The following is an 18,954-nucleotide window of genomic DNA, read 5'->3' on the forward strand; positions in this document are numbered from 1 at the left end:
TACATCACAATCTGTTTTGTTTTTGATAATTATATAGCTATGCTTCATACAGGAACTATGAGCTACATGTGGCTTTTTAAGTTTGAATTAATTAAAATGCAACAAAATTTGGTGCAGGCCCCCAGTGGGCACAGCTCTCAGACGCCATCCGTGGCGAGCGGCCGCCGTGTCGCACCGCATGTAGATACCCCTGCTGTCAGCCAGAAGGCGGCAGAGAATTCTCAGATAACAGCAACTGCTGGGGGACGGCGAGAGGGAAGATAATCTTCACACCGTTGGGGATGTGTTTCTTTCTAGAGTCAGAAAAAAATTACGGTTGCAAGAACTAATAAAGGATCCACAGCACTTTTTGTCCTTTCCGCAGTGAGCTGAACGCCAAGTCGAAGGAGTTGCACCTGCAGGTGTCGGCGGCTGAGCGAGCCTCGGAAGGTGGGTGTCGGGCGGGTGGAGGCAGGCCCTGGGAGGGGTCACTGACCGGAGGGGCCCGGAGGGAGGGGCAGACCTGCCCTGACACCTGGGGTCTTCCGAGGCCGGGTTTGCTTCCAGGTCCCCTTCAGTCATTAGCAAGGGCATGCACTCTGGGAGAATGGACTCAGCTCGTTTTTGCCTTTTTTTGTTTTTAAACAAATACCTAAACTCTTTTATTCAGCAATTCTTGGCTTAGAGAAGCCCCTCTCGGCCTTCTTAGCCTTAATAGATCTGTTCTGTAGTGTTCCTGATTGTGGTAAAAGCATAGAACAGAAATTCCCATATTGACCATTTTTTGAGTGTAAAATTCACGGGCGTTAAGTACATTCCCACTGGCGTGCGACCTTCAGCACCATCCACCTCCCAGGTTTTTTCCTCTTGCTGGGCTGAGACCCTGTCTTCCCCATTCCCTCCTCCCCCAGCCCCTGCGACACCCCCCACCCCCGGCACTGTGCTTTCTGTCTCAATGGATTCCGGCTCGCTTTTCCTTATAAAATAAGCCACAGCAGCTTACACTGGACACATGCTTTAGAGACAAGAAAGCAGCAGTTAAAGGTAAAATCATGAATGGGCACACAGACCTATATGTTTGCATGTGTGTAACTCAGGAGTCTGGGAATAGATTACGCTTTTAAAAATGCCCATAAACATACCAAAATTAGGAGAGGGGGACCCTTCCGTGGCTTATGCTGCTAAAAGACCAAGCCATTGGGTTGTCTCCCAAAGTTACAAAGACACAGGAAAAGGCATTTCAGATTTCTGTTTATTAGCAAGAATTTTCTTTTTCAAGATTTTAAGTTTTCAAAGATTTATTTTAGAGGAAGAGGAAGAGGCAGAGGGAGAGGGAGAGAGAGCTCTCAAGCAGACCCTGCAGAGTGCAGAGGCTGACCCCAGGACCCTGAGACCATGACCTGAGCCGAAATCAAGAGTCGGCCATTTAACAGACAGAGCAACCCGGGTGCGTCTCCCCCTCCCCCCATTAGTAAGAATTCTGAGCTAATTTCCTTGGTTCTGTTGTCTTGGGATAAGATCGGAGACGTGCCTCTGACATTCCAGGAGAGGGCGTGGCCAGAGCAGGGCGTGTGGTTTGACCCGGGTTGGGCGGACCTTTGCCGGGAGAAGGTGACCCTCGTCCATTCCCGAGGCACCGAGGTGGCTCCTTTGGAGATCCACTGCTGTACAGCCAGATGGAATCTATGAAATTTCACATTAAAACCAAAAACCAAAAACAGAACAAAGGACTACGCAGAACCTTACCGGACTCCCAGAGTTCTGACATTCTGCCGCGTTTGCTTTATTATCCGCACTCCCGCTTGGTGGTTGCCTTTGACTTTGCCTGCAGACGTCCAGACACAGGACCCACGTGCTGGAGGGTGAATCCGACTGTTCGAGGGTATCAGGCCCTGCACCCTCCTTTCTTGGCCATTTCCTAAGAATAAGGACCTTCTCTCATACGTCTGTGCTGGTTTCCCCGACCTGCTGCCTGCGCCCCCCTTCATCTGCTGGGCCAGCATCCCGTAGAGCAGTCACCCCACTCCCCCGATCGGACACTGCCTCCTGTCTGCTGTCTCTTAGCCTCCTGTGGTCTGGAGCATGTCCAACGCCTCTCTTTGTCTTTGGTGTTCTAGAATGTTCTGAAATGTTCTGGAACTGGAGGATGCTGGTGCGGACTGGATGTGCACCGGGACTCTGTTCTGGTTGCGGTGGTGGCTCCCACTGACCCCTGCTCCCGTGGAACCCTGTGGAAACATACCCTTACTTGTCTCCTATCTTTTTAGCCATATTGGCGATGACGACCATTCCTTTGGATTTATTCAAGAAGCAGCCATCGGGGCCCCAGAGCTTCACGCTGACCGGCGGCTCCTGCGGCGGCTCGGTGCTGGGTTCGGTCACCGCGGAGGTATGACGTCATTTCCTGCCGCGGCCAAGCTCCAGCTTGAGCTGCTTGAGATTAGGAATATCTTTACCTGTCGGTCCGTCTCCACGTTTTCTTCAGCGGGAAATGGGACGCTCGCTCACCCAAGAGGAGCTTCTCTTCCGTCCCGTGCATTTCTAGACTCGAATGGGACACTCTGCGCCCACGATCGTGTGGAGTGGTCTGCCGCATGGGGAGCTTTCCACAGTGCCGGGTCTCGCGGGCCTAACCCCAGAAAGGGCCCTTTGATTTCGCTGGGTTCTCCAGCCTCGGTGCGCATCGCCAGGCGCTGCATGACGGGGTCTGAGCCGGAGTCTTGTCACCCTCTGTCGGTTCTGGGGAAACCCAGGCTGATGGCCCAGGGGCCGGCGTGGGCACAGCACCAAATGCGTAACCGGCTTTCTCTGCAGTTTTCTTACCTAGAACCCGGTGAAGTGAAACCCAAGACCCCGCCACCTACTCCTGCCACAAAGGTCGAAAAAGACCGCATGGTGATGCCCTGTGGGACCGTAGTCACCACCGTCACCGCCGTGAAGACCAAGCCTCGCTTTGACACGGGGCGAGCGTCCCCGCTGAGCTGCGGTGAGTGCGGCCCGGGAGCACCTCAAGGTGGCAGGAAGCGCCGGCTGCCGGGGCAGGTGTGGCTCCGACGGTCTCGTGTGCAGGGACGAGGGTAACTGAGGAGACTCCCAGCTTCCCGCTTCTCAGCCGGTCACCTTCCTCTGTGGTCAAACGCGTGGCTGCCCAGGCGCGTTCAGCCCGAGCGCACGCCGGAGCTCCGAACCTGGCCGTGGGGGGAAGTGATCTAGTTCAGTGAACTTCCCGCTCACACTCCCGCGGGGCCGGCCGGCCCGCTGTCTTGAAACCTTAGATGGAGGCCATCGGTGCAAGTTCGTAGGAGGAGAATCCGTTTTCTAGAAGGGCCTGGGGTGCAGTCCCTTTCAACCCAGCCGAGTTCTGCATCTGTCTCCCCAGTCTCTGCCCCAGAGACAACCTCTGTGTGCGGGCTTACTGTTTCATTTTCATTTGTACTGTGTCTCCGCTTCCAGACAGATAACGGATCTTCCTCCCAGAGTTGGTTTCCTGGCCCCGCTGTTCTTGACTATGAAACAGTGAAATTCTGGCTTTTGATGCAAATTCCTGATTTTAATTTTGATTTTTGATGAAAGTTTCTGAAATTTTATTTAAACCCAGGTTCCCAGCATCCTTTTGGGATGGGGGTACTTGCCCTCTCATACACCCCTGCACCCCACCCCAGAATGAGAGACGGTTAAAAACATCTGAACGGCTGGGGTTCCGTGAAAGGTGTGATTTCACCTTCCGTGAACTGTAGGGTCGGGCTTTTGGGGCCATTGTGATCCAGATTTTCTCCTGGCAGAGTCTCCCCTGAAGACGCCTGTCCAGGTGAAGGTCATTGAGAAGGACATCTCTGTTCAAGCCATCTCCTGCCACGGGGCTCCCGTCAGTAAGACCTTCTCTTCTTCGGACACAGGTAACGGGCCGCGGGCTCACCGCATCCTCTCCCTCCTTCCAGACTCTTCTCCTGTCTTTCTCACGTGCCCCCAGGTCAGCATTTCCTTTTTGGAGTCTGGGAGGCGCTGGTTTGAGCATTGAGAGAACGGGGAGGAGGTGGGAGGAGCGGGAGGCAGGCAGAGACCAGGGGTGGTGGGAAGTTCTGGCAGGCGCTTTCACAAAATAAACATAAAATCCCAGTTTATGCCTCATGTTACAAAATTTGAGCGTGATTTTCCCCTGGCTCAGTAAACCAGTGTGATGACTGACGTCCAAGAGGCAGGACCCAGGGGTGTAACTGTAAAAGCCGCTTTTCCTCTCCCTTTGCCCCAGAGAAGCTGCTCGTTCGGCGGCGTCTCCCCCAGAACTCTGCTCGCAGAAGCCCATCCTACGGTCGCGCTCGTCTCTGGGGAGGGGGTTCCTGCCTCCTTAGGTCAGAGCCGGATCTCAACCTGGGGATTCCGTTTGCCCCCTTGGCTGGGGGGTGACGTGCTGTCGAAGGGAGAGCGGGGGCTCCTCCTCTCGGTCCTGTTTCTGGTCTTGCCAAGGTCAAGGGTGGGAGGAGGAGGAGAGGACGGGGCGGGGCCGGGGGCGGGCCGGGGGCGGGGCTCCATCCGATGGGCGCGGCCTTAGGACGGCTCCGGATCCCGCAGCTGCTGAAGGGGACGCTGCCTGTCCCGGGGGGTGTCACGGTTCTCTGGAAGCCGCAGGCCCCCCCAGCTGCAGTCCCTAGACGCAGGCCGTGTCCCTCCGCTGGCTGGCCACCCCCAGTGCCCCTTCTGCCCCGGGCGGAGCGTCCCGCTGCCTCGGACCGCAGGGACCCCTTCCCCCACGCTGCCGGTGGGCTGCCGTTTGCACCGTGGGTTTCTCTCCCGCTCTGTGGGCAGCGGAGCCGGCCTCTAGATCAGCTCCCCGGGCCTGTGGCCACTGAACCCTTCTCACGCACCCCCAGCACCTGGACAGGGCTTTGAAGGACATCTCCGAGCCACTGGGCTTGGCCTGAGGTGTTGGGAACGACAGTGCCGAGCTCCCCTGGGGAGTCCTCGCCAGCCTCCTCCTCACGAGTCTCTCCCTTCGTGCTGCGCGGTGGTCAGGCAGTGTGTGCCGCGTGGGCCCTGACATGGAGCACCTGTTGTCCGTAGTCCAAGCTGAGACGGGCGACGCCCCTGCTAGCGTCCAGCCCTCCGATGGCCGTGTGCTTGGCTCTGCTCGAGCAGGAGCTGCCCCAGGGAAGGGACGGACGGGCACGAGCTGGGCGTCGGGGACTTTGGCCGTGCTGCCCCCTCCCGCAAGTTGCCTGACATCCCCCCACGTCTCAGGGACACACGCCTCACAGGGTGAGGGGCTGGGGACATGTAACACTGTGCTCTGAGCCCTTGGCAAGCCCCTGCTAGGTGTCCGGCCTCCCACAGGTGTTGGCCAGGTGCAGGGTACGGACCCTGGGAAGCCGCGGCCGTTGCGAGCGGGAGGGAAGGAGAGACTGCGTTGCCTCCCGAAGTTCAGAATCTTCTGAAAGGTCGGAGGTTTTTTGTGGGTGGGTCTTCCTGCTTTCCTTGGTCTCCGTCAACTCTAGGGAGGTCTGGCTGGCAGATACCTGAGGGCAGAGATCTGAGTAAGTCCACAGCAGCGAGTGCATGGAACCATCCAGAAGGAGCTATAGGCCGAGGGGGGTTCTGTGAGCCAGACCTGGCCCTGTTCGTAAACTCCTTGGAGCCTGACCTTGTGCCATGGTGTCCACACGGGCTCAGCCTACACAGGACCGAGGCTGCCGTGAGTGCTCACGGCCTGGGCCGGCCCACAGAGCTGCGCCCATTTGCTCTCTGGCCCTTTCCAGAGGAGACCTGGGGGCCTCGCCTGGGGCCTGTTTCCCTCAGCCCTGCAGGTCCGCAGGCTGGAGCGTAGCGCGCTCAGGGCTGCCTTCCCTCCTGCAGAGCTGCTGGTGCTGAACGGCTCGGACCCCGTGGCTGAAGTGGCCATCCGCCAGCTCAGCGAGTCCTCGAAGCTGAAGGTCAAGTCCCCGCGGAAGAAGAGCACCATCATCATATCAGGGATCTCCAAGGTGCGGCTCGCGTCCGCGCCCACGTCCCTCCCTCCGTGGCCGGGCTCCCTCCGTGCAGAAGGCGGCCGGAGCTCCCAGTGTCATCCAGTTGGCTCCCTGCTGAGGGCCAGCACCAGGGGTCACCCGTGTTTAGGCCGCTCCCCCTGTCACGGGGAAGCTGGTGGGTTCTGGCCCCGGGGGCTCAGGTTGGTGAGTGGCCAGTGAATCGTGTGAAAAACTATCGAGAGAGAGAGATTGGCCTGCCTGAGGCCTCCATCTGGGGACAGAGCTGTGACCCTCTTGCAGGCCGACATGTCCCTAAAGCACTGAAGGTGTTGGCCATGAGTGTGCTTTTGCACACACCTGAGTCCGAGACGGACGGTCTAAGTGTCCCCCAGCCGCTCGTGTGCTCCCCGTGCCCAGTGCAGAGTCCGTGCTGGGCCCCACGCAGGCCGGGCCACCAGAGTGGGTAGCCCTGCAGGGCCGGGGGCCACGCGGGGGTCCCAAGTGGGTGATCGACATCTCCGAATGAGCAAGGAGACTGCGGGCGAGGAAGGGGGCGCTGGGAGATGTGGTCGATGTGGGGGAGGGGGAGCAGGAAGGCTCCGAACCCAGAGGGCAGGGCAGGGCCTGGAGTGTAGGAGATCGTGGCCGTCTACCGCTCCTGCCCAGGTGGGTCACGGGAGGGGCCGGCGTGAGCTCCCGGTGCTGCCATTATACGCAGGGTCTCTGCCTGGCACCCGAGTGCCAACTGGGACAGCTCCCCCGCTGTTCCTGGGCGCACTTCCAGCGGCGGCCGGCAGGGGGCGGCATCAGGAGTCCGGAACCCCGTCCTCTCCCGTTCCCGGAGGCTGTATCTTGGACTCACTAGGAACCCGCGGCTCTTTAATGGAATGTGTCCACCCTGCGGCAGTGACGAGGCTTCACGGAGGCTCAGATGGCCCCGTCCTCAGTCAGTGGGTGCTCCGCAAGCCATGTGTGGCTGCCTGCGGTCAGGAAGCAGGCGGCCCGGGGAGCGCCCGCCCCTTGCAGTCACCTTCCCCCACCTCCAGCCCCCCGGCCCCGAGGGTTAGGGTAGCACCTGCACCTGTCTTCGGCACCAGGAGGTCACACACAGACTTCTCAGGCCGCCGTGTGCCTGCCGATGGGTTTCTGCGTGCGGGGAACAAACTCCCGTGGGAAGAAGTGTTCACAGACCAACCGAAGGGACAGCCCACTTCCTGTGCCTCCCGGTGTGCTGGGGGCCACTTGGGCAGAAGTGTCTCCCTCCCATGGGCACCCTGCCGGGGAAGGGTGTCTGCTTCCTCTGCACCCCTCACCTGTGACCTCAGGTGCCCCTCGCAGACCCTCTGTGGGGAGGGGAAACCCTCAGTGGCTGCGGTTTAGTCCCTGTGAAACCCGCCCTGCCTCCTGGGGGAGCCGCGGGCCGGTGTCTTCTCACACTCTGGAATCACCCTCAGGCCCTCTGCACGGAGCTTTTCATCTCTTCCAAGCCCGGGGCTCCTTCCCTCTGTCCTTGCCACCACCCCTCGTGCTGACTTCTTTCTTTTGTCCTGGGACAGACCTCACTCTCTCAGGACAATGCCGCCGCCCTAATGCTGGACTACTCGGCCTCCATGGACAGCGCCCGCCAGGAGGACACCCCGACCCTCGTGGGGGCGGCCGCTGCCTCCGCCCCGCTGCAGGAAGAGGCCTCCGCCCCAGCCCCGCCGGCCCCGGAGCCCCAGGAGGGCGAGCTAGACTCCTGGGACTTGGACAAGGAGTCCCAGACCTCGGCGTGGGGCAGCCAGGCCCCACTGGACCCCGACGGGGACGAGCTGTCGGAGAGCTCCCTGAGTGTCTCAGAGCCGGGCACTGCCAAGAAGCATAAAGGTACCCGCACCCCCCACCCCCCGGCCCACCCGCTGGCTTTTCTCTCCTTCCTGTCTCCAAGCTAACCCTCAGTTCCCATCCCCACTTCTCCTCCCTCCGCCGCCAGGCTGCCCTGCCCTCGGCACCCTGCCCTCAGCGCCCCGCCCCAACAAGCAGGGGCGCCCCTGCCTGGAGCCGGTGGGCAGGCGGCATGTTCAGAATCCTTCCAACTCTGCCCGAGGGCAGCAGTTTCTGCTCATGCCTAAAGGTGCCCTGTCCTCTGTCGGCACTCTGCCATGCCCCCCCAAAGTAGAACCCTCTAGAACGTTTAGAGGGGGTCACCCAGCGACTCGGCACAAAGCCAGCAGACCCCGGGCTTCTGTGGCTGTGGAGACTGGCCCCTCTGCTCACCGTGCCTCAGGCTCGTCCCTCCAACTAAAACCCGGCCCGACCTCAGTGCTCGGACCTGCCGGGGTCCGCGGGGAGAGACGTTCCCCGGGAAAGGAAGCGGTTAACTTGCCGTGTGTGTGTAGTGACCAGTCGTCCTGTCCTGAGGATGACCCGTTGTTCTCTGGGAGCACCACATCGAAGCTTTGCATTTGTAGACTTTGTCCGTGTGTGTGCTTGACTTGTGCTCTCGCACAACAGTCCCCCTCGAGGCCCCTTCTGAGGCGAGACAGTCCAGGGGCGCGGGGGCCATGCTGGGTCGGGGGGGTCAGGGAGGGTCAAGCCTCCTGGGCCTCGGCTCCTCTGCGCGAGGCTGTGCCCACCTCCCAGGCAGGAACAAGGTGATCCTAGTGCAGAGACAGGACGGGGACAGATGCAGGCGCCCGGTCCCAGCTGGGCGTCGTGGCTGCTGCTCAGCGCGAAGTCCTCGCCCCTCCCCTCCTGGCCCCCGAGAATGCAGACTGGAGGCGTCTCGTCACTCCTGAGGTCGGGAAGCCTGGGGAGCAGCTCTGCGGCTGCCTCGCTCTGCCCCTCTCCTCTTGCCGCCACGGACCAGGGGTTCTCAAACTGGGTGACCGTGCGCCCCCTGCCCGTTGCCCCCAGGGGACACAGCTGTGTCCTGAGGCCATTCCATCGGTCACAGCTGGGGGCTGGGGTGCTGCTACGCAACCTGCAGGATGGCCTGGCACATGGTGGCCCATGTCCCTGGGGCTGAGGTTGAGGACTCTGCAGGGGGGTCTGCTCCACGGGGGTCCACGTGAGCCATACCCTTGCTGAAGCAGAGAGGGCACAGATGGGGACCCGCTGGAAGTTAGACGGAAGAGGACAGGATCTCTAGGCCACGCAACAGAGATCAGACCGTGGGCCTCTGTCCACCTGCTGGCCCGAGCCGGAGTGACTGTGCGTGGACCTCTGGCGGCTCCCTTGTCCCGGTTCAGAAGGGGCAGCCCAGGTGACGGGAAAGGCGGCCCAGCTGCAGGTCCACAGGGCGGCCCACACGCCCCTGCCCCCTGCCAGCCTGGTCTGGGGGCCAGCACCGCCCCAGGGAGCTCCTCTAGCCCCGGGGAAGCAGTGTGCGCTGGGCAGAGCGGAAGACGGGTGCAGGGCGGGCGCCCCTTCCTCCTCCCGACGGCCAGCAGTCCAGCAGCCTCCAGCCTGCCCTCCTGCCTTCACGGAGAGGCCGCGCCTCGCTCCCCTGAGTCCATCCAGAGAGCCCCGTTCCCTCCTCCCTGGCTTCTTCCTTCTGCTCCTCCGCTTTTCCTTCCAGAGAGTTCTTTGCCGCGGGTTTCCATCCTGGCTGTGCCATGGCCATGCTTCTCCTTTCCCGTCCCTGGCCAGGGGGAGGGCACCCCTGCAAAGGGGCACGCGGGGGGGCCCTGGGTCCTGACAGGTGTGCTTGATGCTCTCCCGGAGCCTGGGCCCCGGGGCCACGTGGCATGCGGTGGCGACAGTGGTGTCGCTGACCCTGCCGGCGCCGCAGATCCGCAAAGGGACGGACTGGGCAGCATTTCCCAATATGCTTCTATTCCAGGGTTTTCAGAGAGGCCCGGACCCTGCGCCTCTAGATGTCAGAACCGCGGGCGATTACGGGTGGCGGGTGCCCACTTGTTCTTGTACCCGGGGCTTTTCACTTCCTGCCTGGGGCCCGACGGAGCGGCTGTGGGGGGCCTTCTCTCCTTTTTAAACTGAAGCTTATTTCCTGGCCGGAGACCCACGCGGGCCGCCCTGTCGCAGCGGGCGTTCCCGCAGGTCCCCGGAACGGCCGGCGTGTGGAGAAGCCTGCGATTTCGCTGGTTGGACACACGCGTTCCCCTGAGGCCGCGGCCAACCCAGGAAGTCCAGTCCTCAGATCTGGGCTTATTTTTAGCGTCACCAAGTGTCCGTGCCGTCGCACGGCAAGGGGCAGGCCCGGAACGGGACTGTGGACTTGGGGGTGGTTAGGACGGGAGAGTCCGTGTCGTGTGGACTTTACCGTAAGGAAGAGCAAAAGATGGATGAAACTTTGACAGATATTAAGGAGTGAAAAAACAAAAGCAGACAAAACCCAACTCCCCAGCCCCCAAGCCCAGCCAGATGTCCTGCCCCGTAGCGTCACCTGCGCACGGGCACGCGCCCCGGGACTCCCTGCCCGTCCCCCTTGTGTGGCTCCTGCGTACTTTTCTTTTAACCTCTGACCTCTTCCTTCCCGTCATCTCGTGCTCATTCCCTTTAACTTAAGAGGATCGCTATGCCAACCAGAACTAATTGCCTACACAGTAAGTTACTTTTGTCTTCTTGTTATTTATTTATTTTTAAATCTGATGACAGCCTTGCCGTGAGAAAAGCCTCTTTTGCAAGAGCAGGAAGCAGATCCCCTGCCCTTGCTTTCCTGTCCCTTTGCAGCGTGACCTGCCTGAGCTGCTGGTTTCCCCGTCTTCCTCCTCGGACATGCCCTGGTCCCATTAGTGTAGCTCCTGCGCCTCGGGGGTCGGGGCGCTGTCCCTGGCTCAGCTCAGGGGACAGCCAGCCTCACGCCCGGTCGAGTGCCCACACACCGTTCCCTTCGCCGGGCCCTGGTTCTAACAAGCGGTCCCTTTTCTACACGTACGGTCTATGGTTTGGCTTGACTCCCGGAGCTGTTCTGCGGGCAGCAAGCTACAAGGTGCCCAGTGACTCTGGTCACTGTCCTCTGACCTCTCCGACGGATTCTCCGGTGACCTGTTCACGTCTGTTAGGGTCGGTGGAGGCAAATGAGAATAAATTTGCAGATATCTGCTATACAAAGCTCCCATTTAGAGGAATTATTTTTCATATTTTTCCTATTTGTTTATTCTTTAGCCCATTTGTGATTTTTTTCTTAAACCTTGCTAGAACCAGGGGAAGATTTCTTTTTTTTCTCCTCTGTCCCCCATTTAAGACGTTGGGGCTGTTTGTTTCAAATTCCACGAACCTCCTCTCCAGATCTTACCTGCAGGAGCCTCGAAGGCTCAGGTCTGGGCGGGCGAGGTCGGATTCTCGCTCGCGCCTGCTAGAGCGGCCGAGACGGTCTGGAACTCGCTCTGTAAAACCTGGAGCGCTCCAGCCCCTCCTGCTCAGGCCCTGTGACCGTCCCCATCCACAAAGGTGACAGACTCTGGGGGCCCAGAGGCAAGGGTGACGTTCCAAACTGTTAGTTACCGTCTTAGCTAGAGTTCTCTAGACAGAACCACAGGTGCTACGTTTCAGGGAAGCGGCTCACGCCATCCTGGGTCTGTCTGAAATCTGCGGGGCGGGCCGGCCGGCTGGACAGACTGCTGTCTTCTCCCCGAGGGAGCCCTGGGCGTTGGCTCTCAAGGTGCTGAGCTGATGGTGTGAAGGCCATCACACCATCTAGGGTGACGTGCTCTGGGCCGGGACAGGCGGAGGCACAGTTAACCTCTCCTCTCCCGAGTGCCCTCGCGGGACAGATGAGTGTTGGACTCAGTCACTGGGCACGCTGGACAGACAGACGCCGGGGACCGAGCAGCACGGTCCCGGGGTGCTGAGGAAGCTTCGTTCCCTGTCCCTTCCCAGCTGACAGGGGTGTGTGCTGGCATGTCTGTCCTTGACCCCCACACCTCCACGGAGTGGCAGGGTCTGTGTCCCCTCCGTGGCCTTGTTCTTCTGGCTCTACTTCCCCCAAAGGTCACTGTGATTCGTGCCCCAGATCTAAACGATCTTAACATTTTTATCTGGAAAGGGGAAAGGCATGACTTCATTCACGCTAGTCATCCTTCACGTTTGAGGAATTAAGCTGTGGGTCTGGGAGGGAGTTGCGTCCTGTCTTACACACGCTACCAGCACGTCAAGACTGACAGCGTTCCAGAAAGCCCGTCCACGTCCGTGCTGGAGTGCAGGGCTGTGCTCTGGGATGCTCTGAGGACCGAGACTCCTCCCACTCCCAGGGAGGCTCCCCGGTGACCGCCCATGCAGGTGTCCTTGACCAGACACCTGCTCGCCCCGTGCCCTGCCAGCTCAGACAGCAGGTCTCGCGCACAGAGGGGAGCCATGCACGAGCACACGGGCTTTCTGCCCTGGGGCCCTTGCTAGCGGGGCCCGGCACATGACTGCCAGGAGTAAGATCTCCCGCAGACACCCCTCGGAGGCAGGCGCAGGGCTCCAGCCTACAGATCTGCAAACCTCAGCCCCTCCTTTCACACGACCCCTCCATCCGAGGCGGTGGTGGTGTCCCCGTAGAAGCCGTGACAAGTCATGTCAAGTTACGGGCCATCCCCTGGCTCTTGTATGAATATGGAACAGTCAAATTCACCCAAACTGTGGACCTGCTCAGAGAGCCTGCGTGGGGACGGAGGTGCGGCAGGCAGCGCGTTACAGGCCCCACCGTGGGACGTGTGGGAACAGACCTTAGCTTGTGGGACAGACCGCAGCGGGCATGAGCGTTTCTAGTCCGTACGGCACACGGGTCTGCCCACTGTCCTGACTTTATTCGCAGCCTAGAAGTCCCTGATAATTCATCTTAATATGGCAAGAATTTGAGTTTTAGTCATTTCAATCTTGAAGTTTTTTTTATTATTAGAGCAAGTCATGCCGGCAAGTCCGCGGGGACCGGCGGAAGGAGAGAGAATCCCGAGCCGGCTCCCCCCACTTAGCACAGAGCCCGATGCTGGGCTCGATCCCAGGACCTCCAGATCATGACCTGAGCCAAAACCAGGAGTCGGATGCTTAACCAACTGAGCCATCCAGCGCCCCAAGTGCAGTTTCATTTAAAAGAGTGAAAGTGACGGCTTAGAAACGTGTAGATTCCCTTCCTAGAGAGCTGTGAACACAGCTGCCTCCTGGCCCTCTCCGTGCTCTCGTTTTCCCCTGAATCTGGGGCGGACCGTGCTTCCCGGCAGCCAGATGCTGGTCTCTCCCGCTGCACACAGCCTTGTGCTCAGAAACGGACAGTGTCCCGGCTCCGGAGGCCAGAAGTCCAGGGGCCTCCTGCCGGCGACGACGGAGACTCTGCTCCGGGCTCTCCCCAGGTGTCCGGTGTCCGCTGGCGCCCTTGCCCTCCCCTGGCTGGTCAAGCGTGACCCCATCCCTGCCTCCATGGGCGCTCTCCCCGCGGGCACCCCTGCGTCCACAGTTCTGAGTAAGGACACGTCCTGTTGGGGGAGCGCCCGCCTGGATTCACTGTTGATGCATCCCCTCTGTGGTCTCGGGGGGGTCTCAGGACCCCAACCCACGAATTCCAGAGGGACACGATCAACCCAGAACAGCACCTGCGCTCACACCCAGCCCCCGGCTGCAGACCCCCGCCCAACTTTCAGGGCACGGACCCCTGGCGTGGGCTCTGGAGACGCGGCCCCCGGGACCGCCCGTCCCTGCTGAACCTCCCTGCCTCCTCTCCTCTGTTTTGTGGGGACCCCTTATCTATATGCCCTTCGGGGACCCCAAGCTGAGCCTAAAGTAGGTTCCTGCAGCTCAGAATCAACGTCCTGGGCCTCAGCGACCCCAGGTAACCCGGTCGGGCTGGAGCCCTTCCCAGTGCCTGGGGCATCCGACAGGCTGCAGAATAAACCAGTCGGCGCGAGGGCCCCTGCCCCACCGGCTGCAGCAGCGTCAAATCCAGCCGGTGCTGGTGACCGGTGGCGTCCTGGCCCCCAGCAGGGGATTTTTCGGGACACAGGCCACTTCTTACAGGGATGGGACCGGCTCTAGGAACAGACCCTCGTGGCCCCCAGAGGCAGCGCAGCAGGCCTGTGGCGAGGGAGAGCCACGGACACGCCTGTCGTCCCCTTGGTGCTGCCTCCCCTGCCTGCTGTCCTGGAAACCCCTGCACGCGCCCCCTTCCCCCCCCCCCCCGTTAGATCCTTGTACACACGTCCTCAGGACTCTGGGTAAGAGGCTGTTTGCTTATATCCAAAGAGAAGGTGGGGGGGGGGGAGACCTTTTCAGTACTTTGACCAGGTGACCTTGGGCCTCTGCCTCTGGGCTCTGGGGCTCTGGGGTGCGCCCAGAGCGGACGGATGCCCGTCCTCGGTGCTAGCTCCCGCGAGCGGCCACTTGAGGTCCCGGGCTGAATGCTCTGATGTGCTGACTGTTCCAAGTGCACACACGGGGCTGGGCCTGATTCCACCGCTGCCCGCTCGCATTCCACACGGAAGAGCCGGCAGATGTCCCTCGGGGTCCCTCCCGAACAAACACTCAAGTATCTGTTGGCTCGAGCGCGAGAATAACGAATTGCCAACGAGCTGTAGAGCCCCTTACCCCGACAGCCAGACGGCCTTGTCCAAAGCCACCGGCACCGACACGCAGGCGCGATGACTTCCGGGCTGGTGGAAAGGTGATGAGACCCCTGCTGGGGTTTCCATAGCAGGGCTGTCTTTTCTGGGGGTGGGGGCCGGGGGACCCGAGGGGGACAGCCCACCGCCATCAGTCTTGCCTAGGCGGCCATGGAGAGAGAGGCCTCCCCGGGTTGCACCTGACCAGCTCATGGCTTCTGGGCTCAGAGTCTGTCCATCCTGAAAACTCTGGGTTTGGTCCAGGCCAGATTCCAGCAGCTTCTCCCGGGTGGCTAGAGCGACCGCACGGCCAAGTCAGAAACCGCTCTTACCAGAGCCGCTCAGATGTCCTTGTTTGTTTTCATCTTGCTCGAGTGGTCCCCGCGCTCCCGCCGCAGCCCACCTCACCGGCCCCTGTGCTTCCCCCTGCAGGAGGGATTTTAAGGAAAGGCGCAAAGCTGTTCTTCCGCCGGCGACAGCAACAGAAAGACCCCGGCATGAGCCAGTCGCACAATGACCTCGTGTTCCTGCAGCAGCCAGAGGGGCCCCGGAGGAAGGGGGTGACACTCTCCAGGATCCTGAACAAGAAGCTGCTCTCCAGACACAGAAGCAAGAGTGCCATGAACGGGCCTCCGGCGGACCCCGCGGCCGGCCCCCTGTCTCACCAGGACGCGGGGAGATGCGGGCCCCCCTAACCACCCGCCAGGACATCTGCACACTGTCAGATGGCCGCCTGGTCTGGCTGGGGTAAAGGGGAACGGAACCCCGAGTTCCTGGCCAGGAGGCTTCCCCCAGAGACACCTGACAAAGTCCGATTTGCCCCCAGATGCCCAGGGAGACCCAAAGCTCTGCTCCCACCCAAGAGCGGAAGTTAAACGCGAGAAGATTTACGTTAGGAACTAAAGAACGTCCTGTGATGGACGGAGATGGGGCAGCTGCGGGGGACTCGGTCTTACCCCTGCTGCTGTGCTCGGACACCTTGGGTCCGCACCTGGACCACATCCCAAAGAGGAGGTGTCCCCCTGTGCTGTCACTGGGAATAGAATGGATGAGTCACCTGTCCTCGAGGGTGGCTCGGCATCACGGTGCGGCCGGCCCTGAGTATGGAGAGGTGGTACCGAGGCAGCATTTGGGGTCCGCAGGGAAATTACGGTGGTGATGAGGACACTGTGACAAAGGAAGAGGACAGTTGCCTTTGGGATTAGCCATAGAGCCTGAAACCATATGCAAACACTAAATTCTGCACACCTTATGCCGAGCGCTCCTGGTGTTTACTCTGAGCCCATTTGCAAGCGGGGAGCTAGCAATCCCTGTGTGGTTTTACGTGTCCCTCTCTAGTGTTGAAAGTGCTGGGGGGGAGGGGGCTCTCCAGGGAGGCTGGGAGCAGTCAGTGACCGCCAGCTCCACGGCGACCGCACACGCACGCACACACGCGCACGCATGCACACACACGGTTTCTCTTCCCTCCACAGCCAGTTTTTCAAACGCTGCAATGGCGGAAGCAGAGCACTTCTAGGACAAGAGAGGAAGCTGTCGTATGTCTCCGGAGTCTTCAGGGTAGAAGTTTCATAACAAACAAACGCCGCGTCCCAGTCCTCTGGGGAGCTCTCCAGAATGCTGCCATGAACGGTGCGACGCACGTTCTGGTCCTTGTTTTGGTTTCCCGTGGGGTGGGGGGAGAGGAAGGCGGCCCACCACTTGCATATCTCTGTGTACCCCTCAAGCATGGTCCTTGTCTGTCTGCCCGTCCGTGTGTCTGCGCCGCCGGCCCATCCGTCCAAAGGGGTCACTACCAGGGGACAAGCTCGTCAGGGCCGTGGCCGCTCCTGCGAAACATTGGATGGTTTAACAAGGTTCGCTTTCTTCCTGCGAGATTTCCAAGGCTGTCGTGAAGGCTGACCTCTGTCCCGGATAGGAACCTGGGGGGGGGCTCCTCCCCACACTCCTTCCCTCTTTCAGGGGTAACAGAGCCACTGCCAATCAAAACCTTCCTGAAAACCCAGATTACGGAACTTTTCTTCCTTGTCCTTGAGAGCGAGATTATAGAACCACATGAAGGCTGTTACTTGGAAATGCACACTCAGAAAGCCTCCGGTGTCCCAGGAGTTACCAGGGGACTGTAAGATGAGTTTTTATAGGGGACATTCTGGTTTTTGTCGGCATGAAATGGCACGGGGGACTCCAACATGTCGCCGTACCAAGTCCGTCCTCGCAGGCCGGTGGTCACTACTTGTCTCTTTGGAACACACCCGGTCACTCTGTTCAGTCTTACCGGGAGGCTTGCTGCCTGTCCTCCCCCGGTTGCACGCCCTTGGGATAGTCAAGAATTCTCGGAGGACGTTATGTGTCAGACTTCCAGGCACACGTCAGAAGTTCTTAGCACAGTTTGTTGAAGTTCAGATCGGCTCAGTTTAGTCAATGTGATTGTATCGGAGTTTTACGCCGGCACTTTCTTGCGCTCAAAAAAAAACCCGTCTCAGGCATTCCCATTCCTGACTGAGCCCAGGAGCGTTTGTTCAGCGTTTCATCCTTTTGCCAAAGGCTCTTGTTTTCTCAACCTCCCGGTGACTTGAGGCCTCTTCGGGGTCCCGGCTGAGTGACAGGTGGGCTGCATCTGTTCCGCGAGCGACGCAGGACCGTAGCGTGAGAGGTGCAGAGCAGTGAGGAGCTGCGTGTTTCCGTGTGTGTGCCGGGCACCCGTCAGGAGCCCCGTACCTCTAAGCAAGATCAGGAGCCCCTCCTCGAGACGTGCACACGTTTTCTCCGTCTGAGGGCCTTTCCTGAACTCGCAGGACACTTGAGAGAGCACAGAAGGGCGCGGGAACAGAGCCCCGTGAGAAAAATGGGCCGTGTTGATACTGTGAATGCTGCTTTCCTGGCCGTTTAGCCGGGCCTGTGCTTTTCCGGTGTCGGTATTTCCGTGTAAGGAAATGGGAAGGTTACGCGTCAGTGAAGGTGACATACACCGAATGCTAAACGTACCGACCGGAAGTCACCTCATTCCCTTGCCTTTCCTTATGCTTTAGTGGCACGGGGGCTCCCGATTCCGTGTGTGGCTCCTGATATTGTTGCAGACTCGTGTTTCAGAGCGATTTCGCGCACACGCGAACGGGAATGTGTCTGTCTGGAAGCGGGTGCTCACATTGGTCGTGAGCTGGGGCACTGCCCTGCATTCAGGGACGTCCCGTGTTTGCAGAGGAACGAGTGGGAGCCTGCGTGTGTGTGTGTGTGTGTGCGTGTGTGTTCACAGTGCAGCAGTAACAAAAGCGCCGATCTCACTGTCCCGACGGAAACCGCTGTGAAGACGACGGTGCAGACAGAGCACTTTATGTAAATCCGCCCCCAAGTTTAAGTTTAAAAGCAGCCCTTGATGCCTCCTGAGAGCTCTGGGGCCGGTCGCCGGCCGCCAGCCACAAGGGAGGTGCCCGTCTCGGCGCTGATTGGTTCTTCTGGCTGCCTCTGTGGAAGACGGTTGCGAGTTTTCTTCTCGAGCAGGAAGGGACTCGTTCGCGTCCGTGGCTGGCAGCAGCCGCCGGGTTCTCCTGCCAAGAGCCTCCCAGTCCTGACACCTCAGGGCACAAGCTGGGGCCCCTGGAAGACAGAACGTGGATGTCCGCTGGGTGGAAACCAGCCTTGCGCTGGCGTAGACCCCGACGCCGGGCCCTCCCACCCCGGCCCCACGCCTGCTCGGGCCCTATGACCAAAGCACGTGGCACGGACACGCAGGTGCTGCTACGTTCTGCAAAGCAAACTCAGGTCCCCTCCTGGCCCCGCTCCTCGCGTTCCTGTCCCACGTGACAGGAGGCCTCCGGCGGACGTCGACCTGCCCAGTTCGCCCAGCTTCTAGCTGCTCCGAGACGTACCCTTTACACGTCAGTCTTGTAGACCCCCTCCCCCAAGGTCACATCAAAGCTGCATTTTTTAAAAAGAAAACGAAAGGTCTTCCAGGTGTGTGGCAAGGTCTGGCTTGGCGCTCAGTGTGGTGACGAACGTGCCGGACGGTGACCGTACTCCTCGGTAGCTCTGTCAACACGCGTCCCTGTCCCGCCCCAAACTGTGGGAGACGTGGCTGGGATGTACACAGTCTTTGAAAGAAATAAATGTGCACTTGGGACACGAAACACCGCCTTGTGTTTGCTGAGCCCTGGGCTGTCCCTCAGGGCCTGCGTCTGTCCCGGGGCCCCGGATCCCGGTCCGTCTGCTCCGTGGTGCTCGGTGGTCGGCCGGCGTGTGGGCCCGCCGTGGGCAGCGGCGTGGAGGAGGAGGCGTGGCCGCTGCCACTTGCTCTGTTCTCGGCAGACGCCCTTCCTCGCGTCCTCCTGCCGTACTGGCATCGTTCTGGGCCCGGGGCCACACCCATTTACTAGAAAGTCAACGTTTCCAGGGGCCCCCGGGGTCATGGTGCATGGGGGGTGCTATCAGTCAGGGTCAGCCTGGCCGGGGTCCTCCCGCGGTGCAAGCTGGCAGGAGATGCCTCTGCGTGACCCCTGGCGATCTTC

At 60.3% G+C, this 18,954-nt stretch overlaps 1 protein-coding gene across 2 annotated transcripts in view; it reads left to right on the forward strand.

The window, feature by feature from the left end:
• C2CD2 (C2 calcium dependent domain containing 2) overlaps window positions 1-18,576 on the forward strand; it is a 52,292-nt gene extending 33,716 nt beyond the window's left edge. For both annotated transcript variants that reach the window (XM_082721918.1, XM_082721917.1), the window contains 7 exons: window positions 365-429; window positions 2,247-2,368; window positions 2,794-2,965; window positions 3,762-3,875; window positions 5,827-5,954; window positions 7,496-7,805; window positions 14,888-18,576. In XM_082721918.1, coding sequence (XP_082578044.1) covers window positions 365-429; window positions 2,247-2,368; window positions 2,794-2,965; window positions 3,762-3,875; window positions 5,827-5,954; window positions 7,496-7,805; window positions 14,888-15,150 — 1,174 coding nt within the window. In that variant the 3' untranslated portion in view covers window positions 15,151-18,576. The remainder of the gene's footprint in view (window positions 1-364; window positions 430-2,246; window positions 2,369-2,793; window positions 2,966-3,761; window positions 3,876-5,826; window positions 5,955-7,495; window positions 7,806-14,887) is intronic.
• Window positions 18,577-18,954: the final 378 nt, after the last annotated feature.

Source organism: Mustela nivalis (assembly GCF_964662115.1).
Source record: "Mustela nivalis genome assembly, chromosome: 1".
NCBI classification, from domain to species: Eukaryota; Metazoa; Chordata; class Mammalia; order Carnivora; family Mustelidae; genus Mustela; species Mustela nivalis.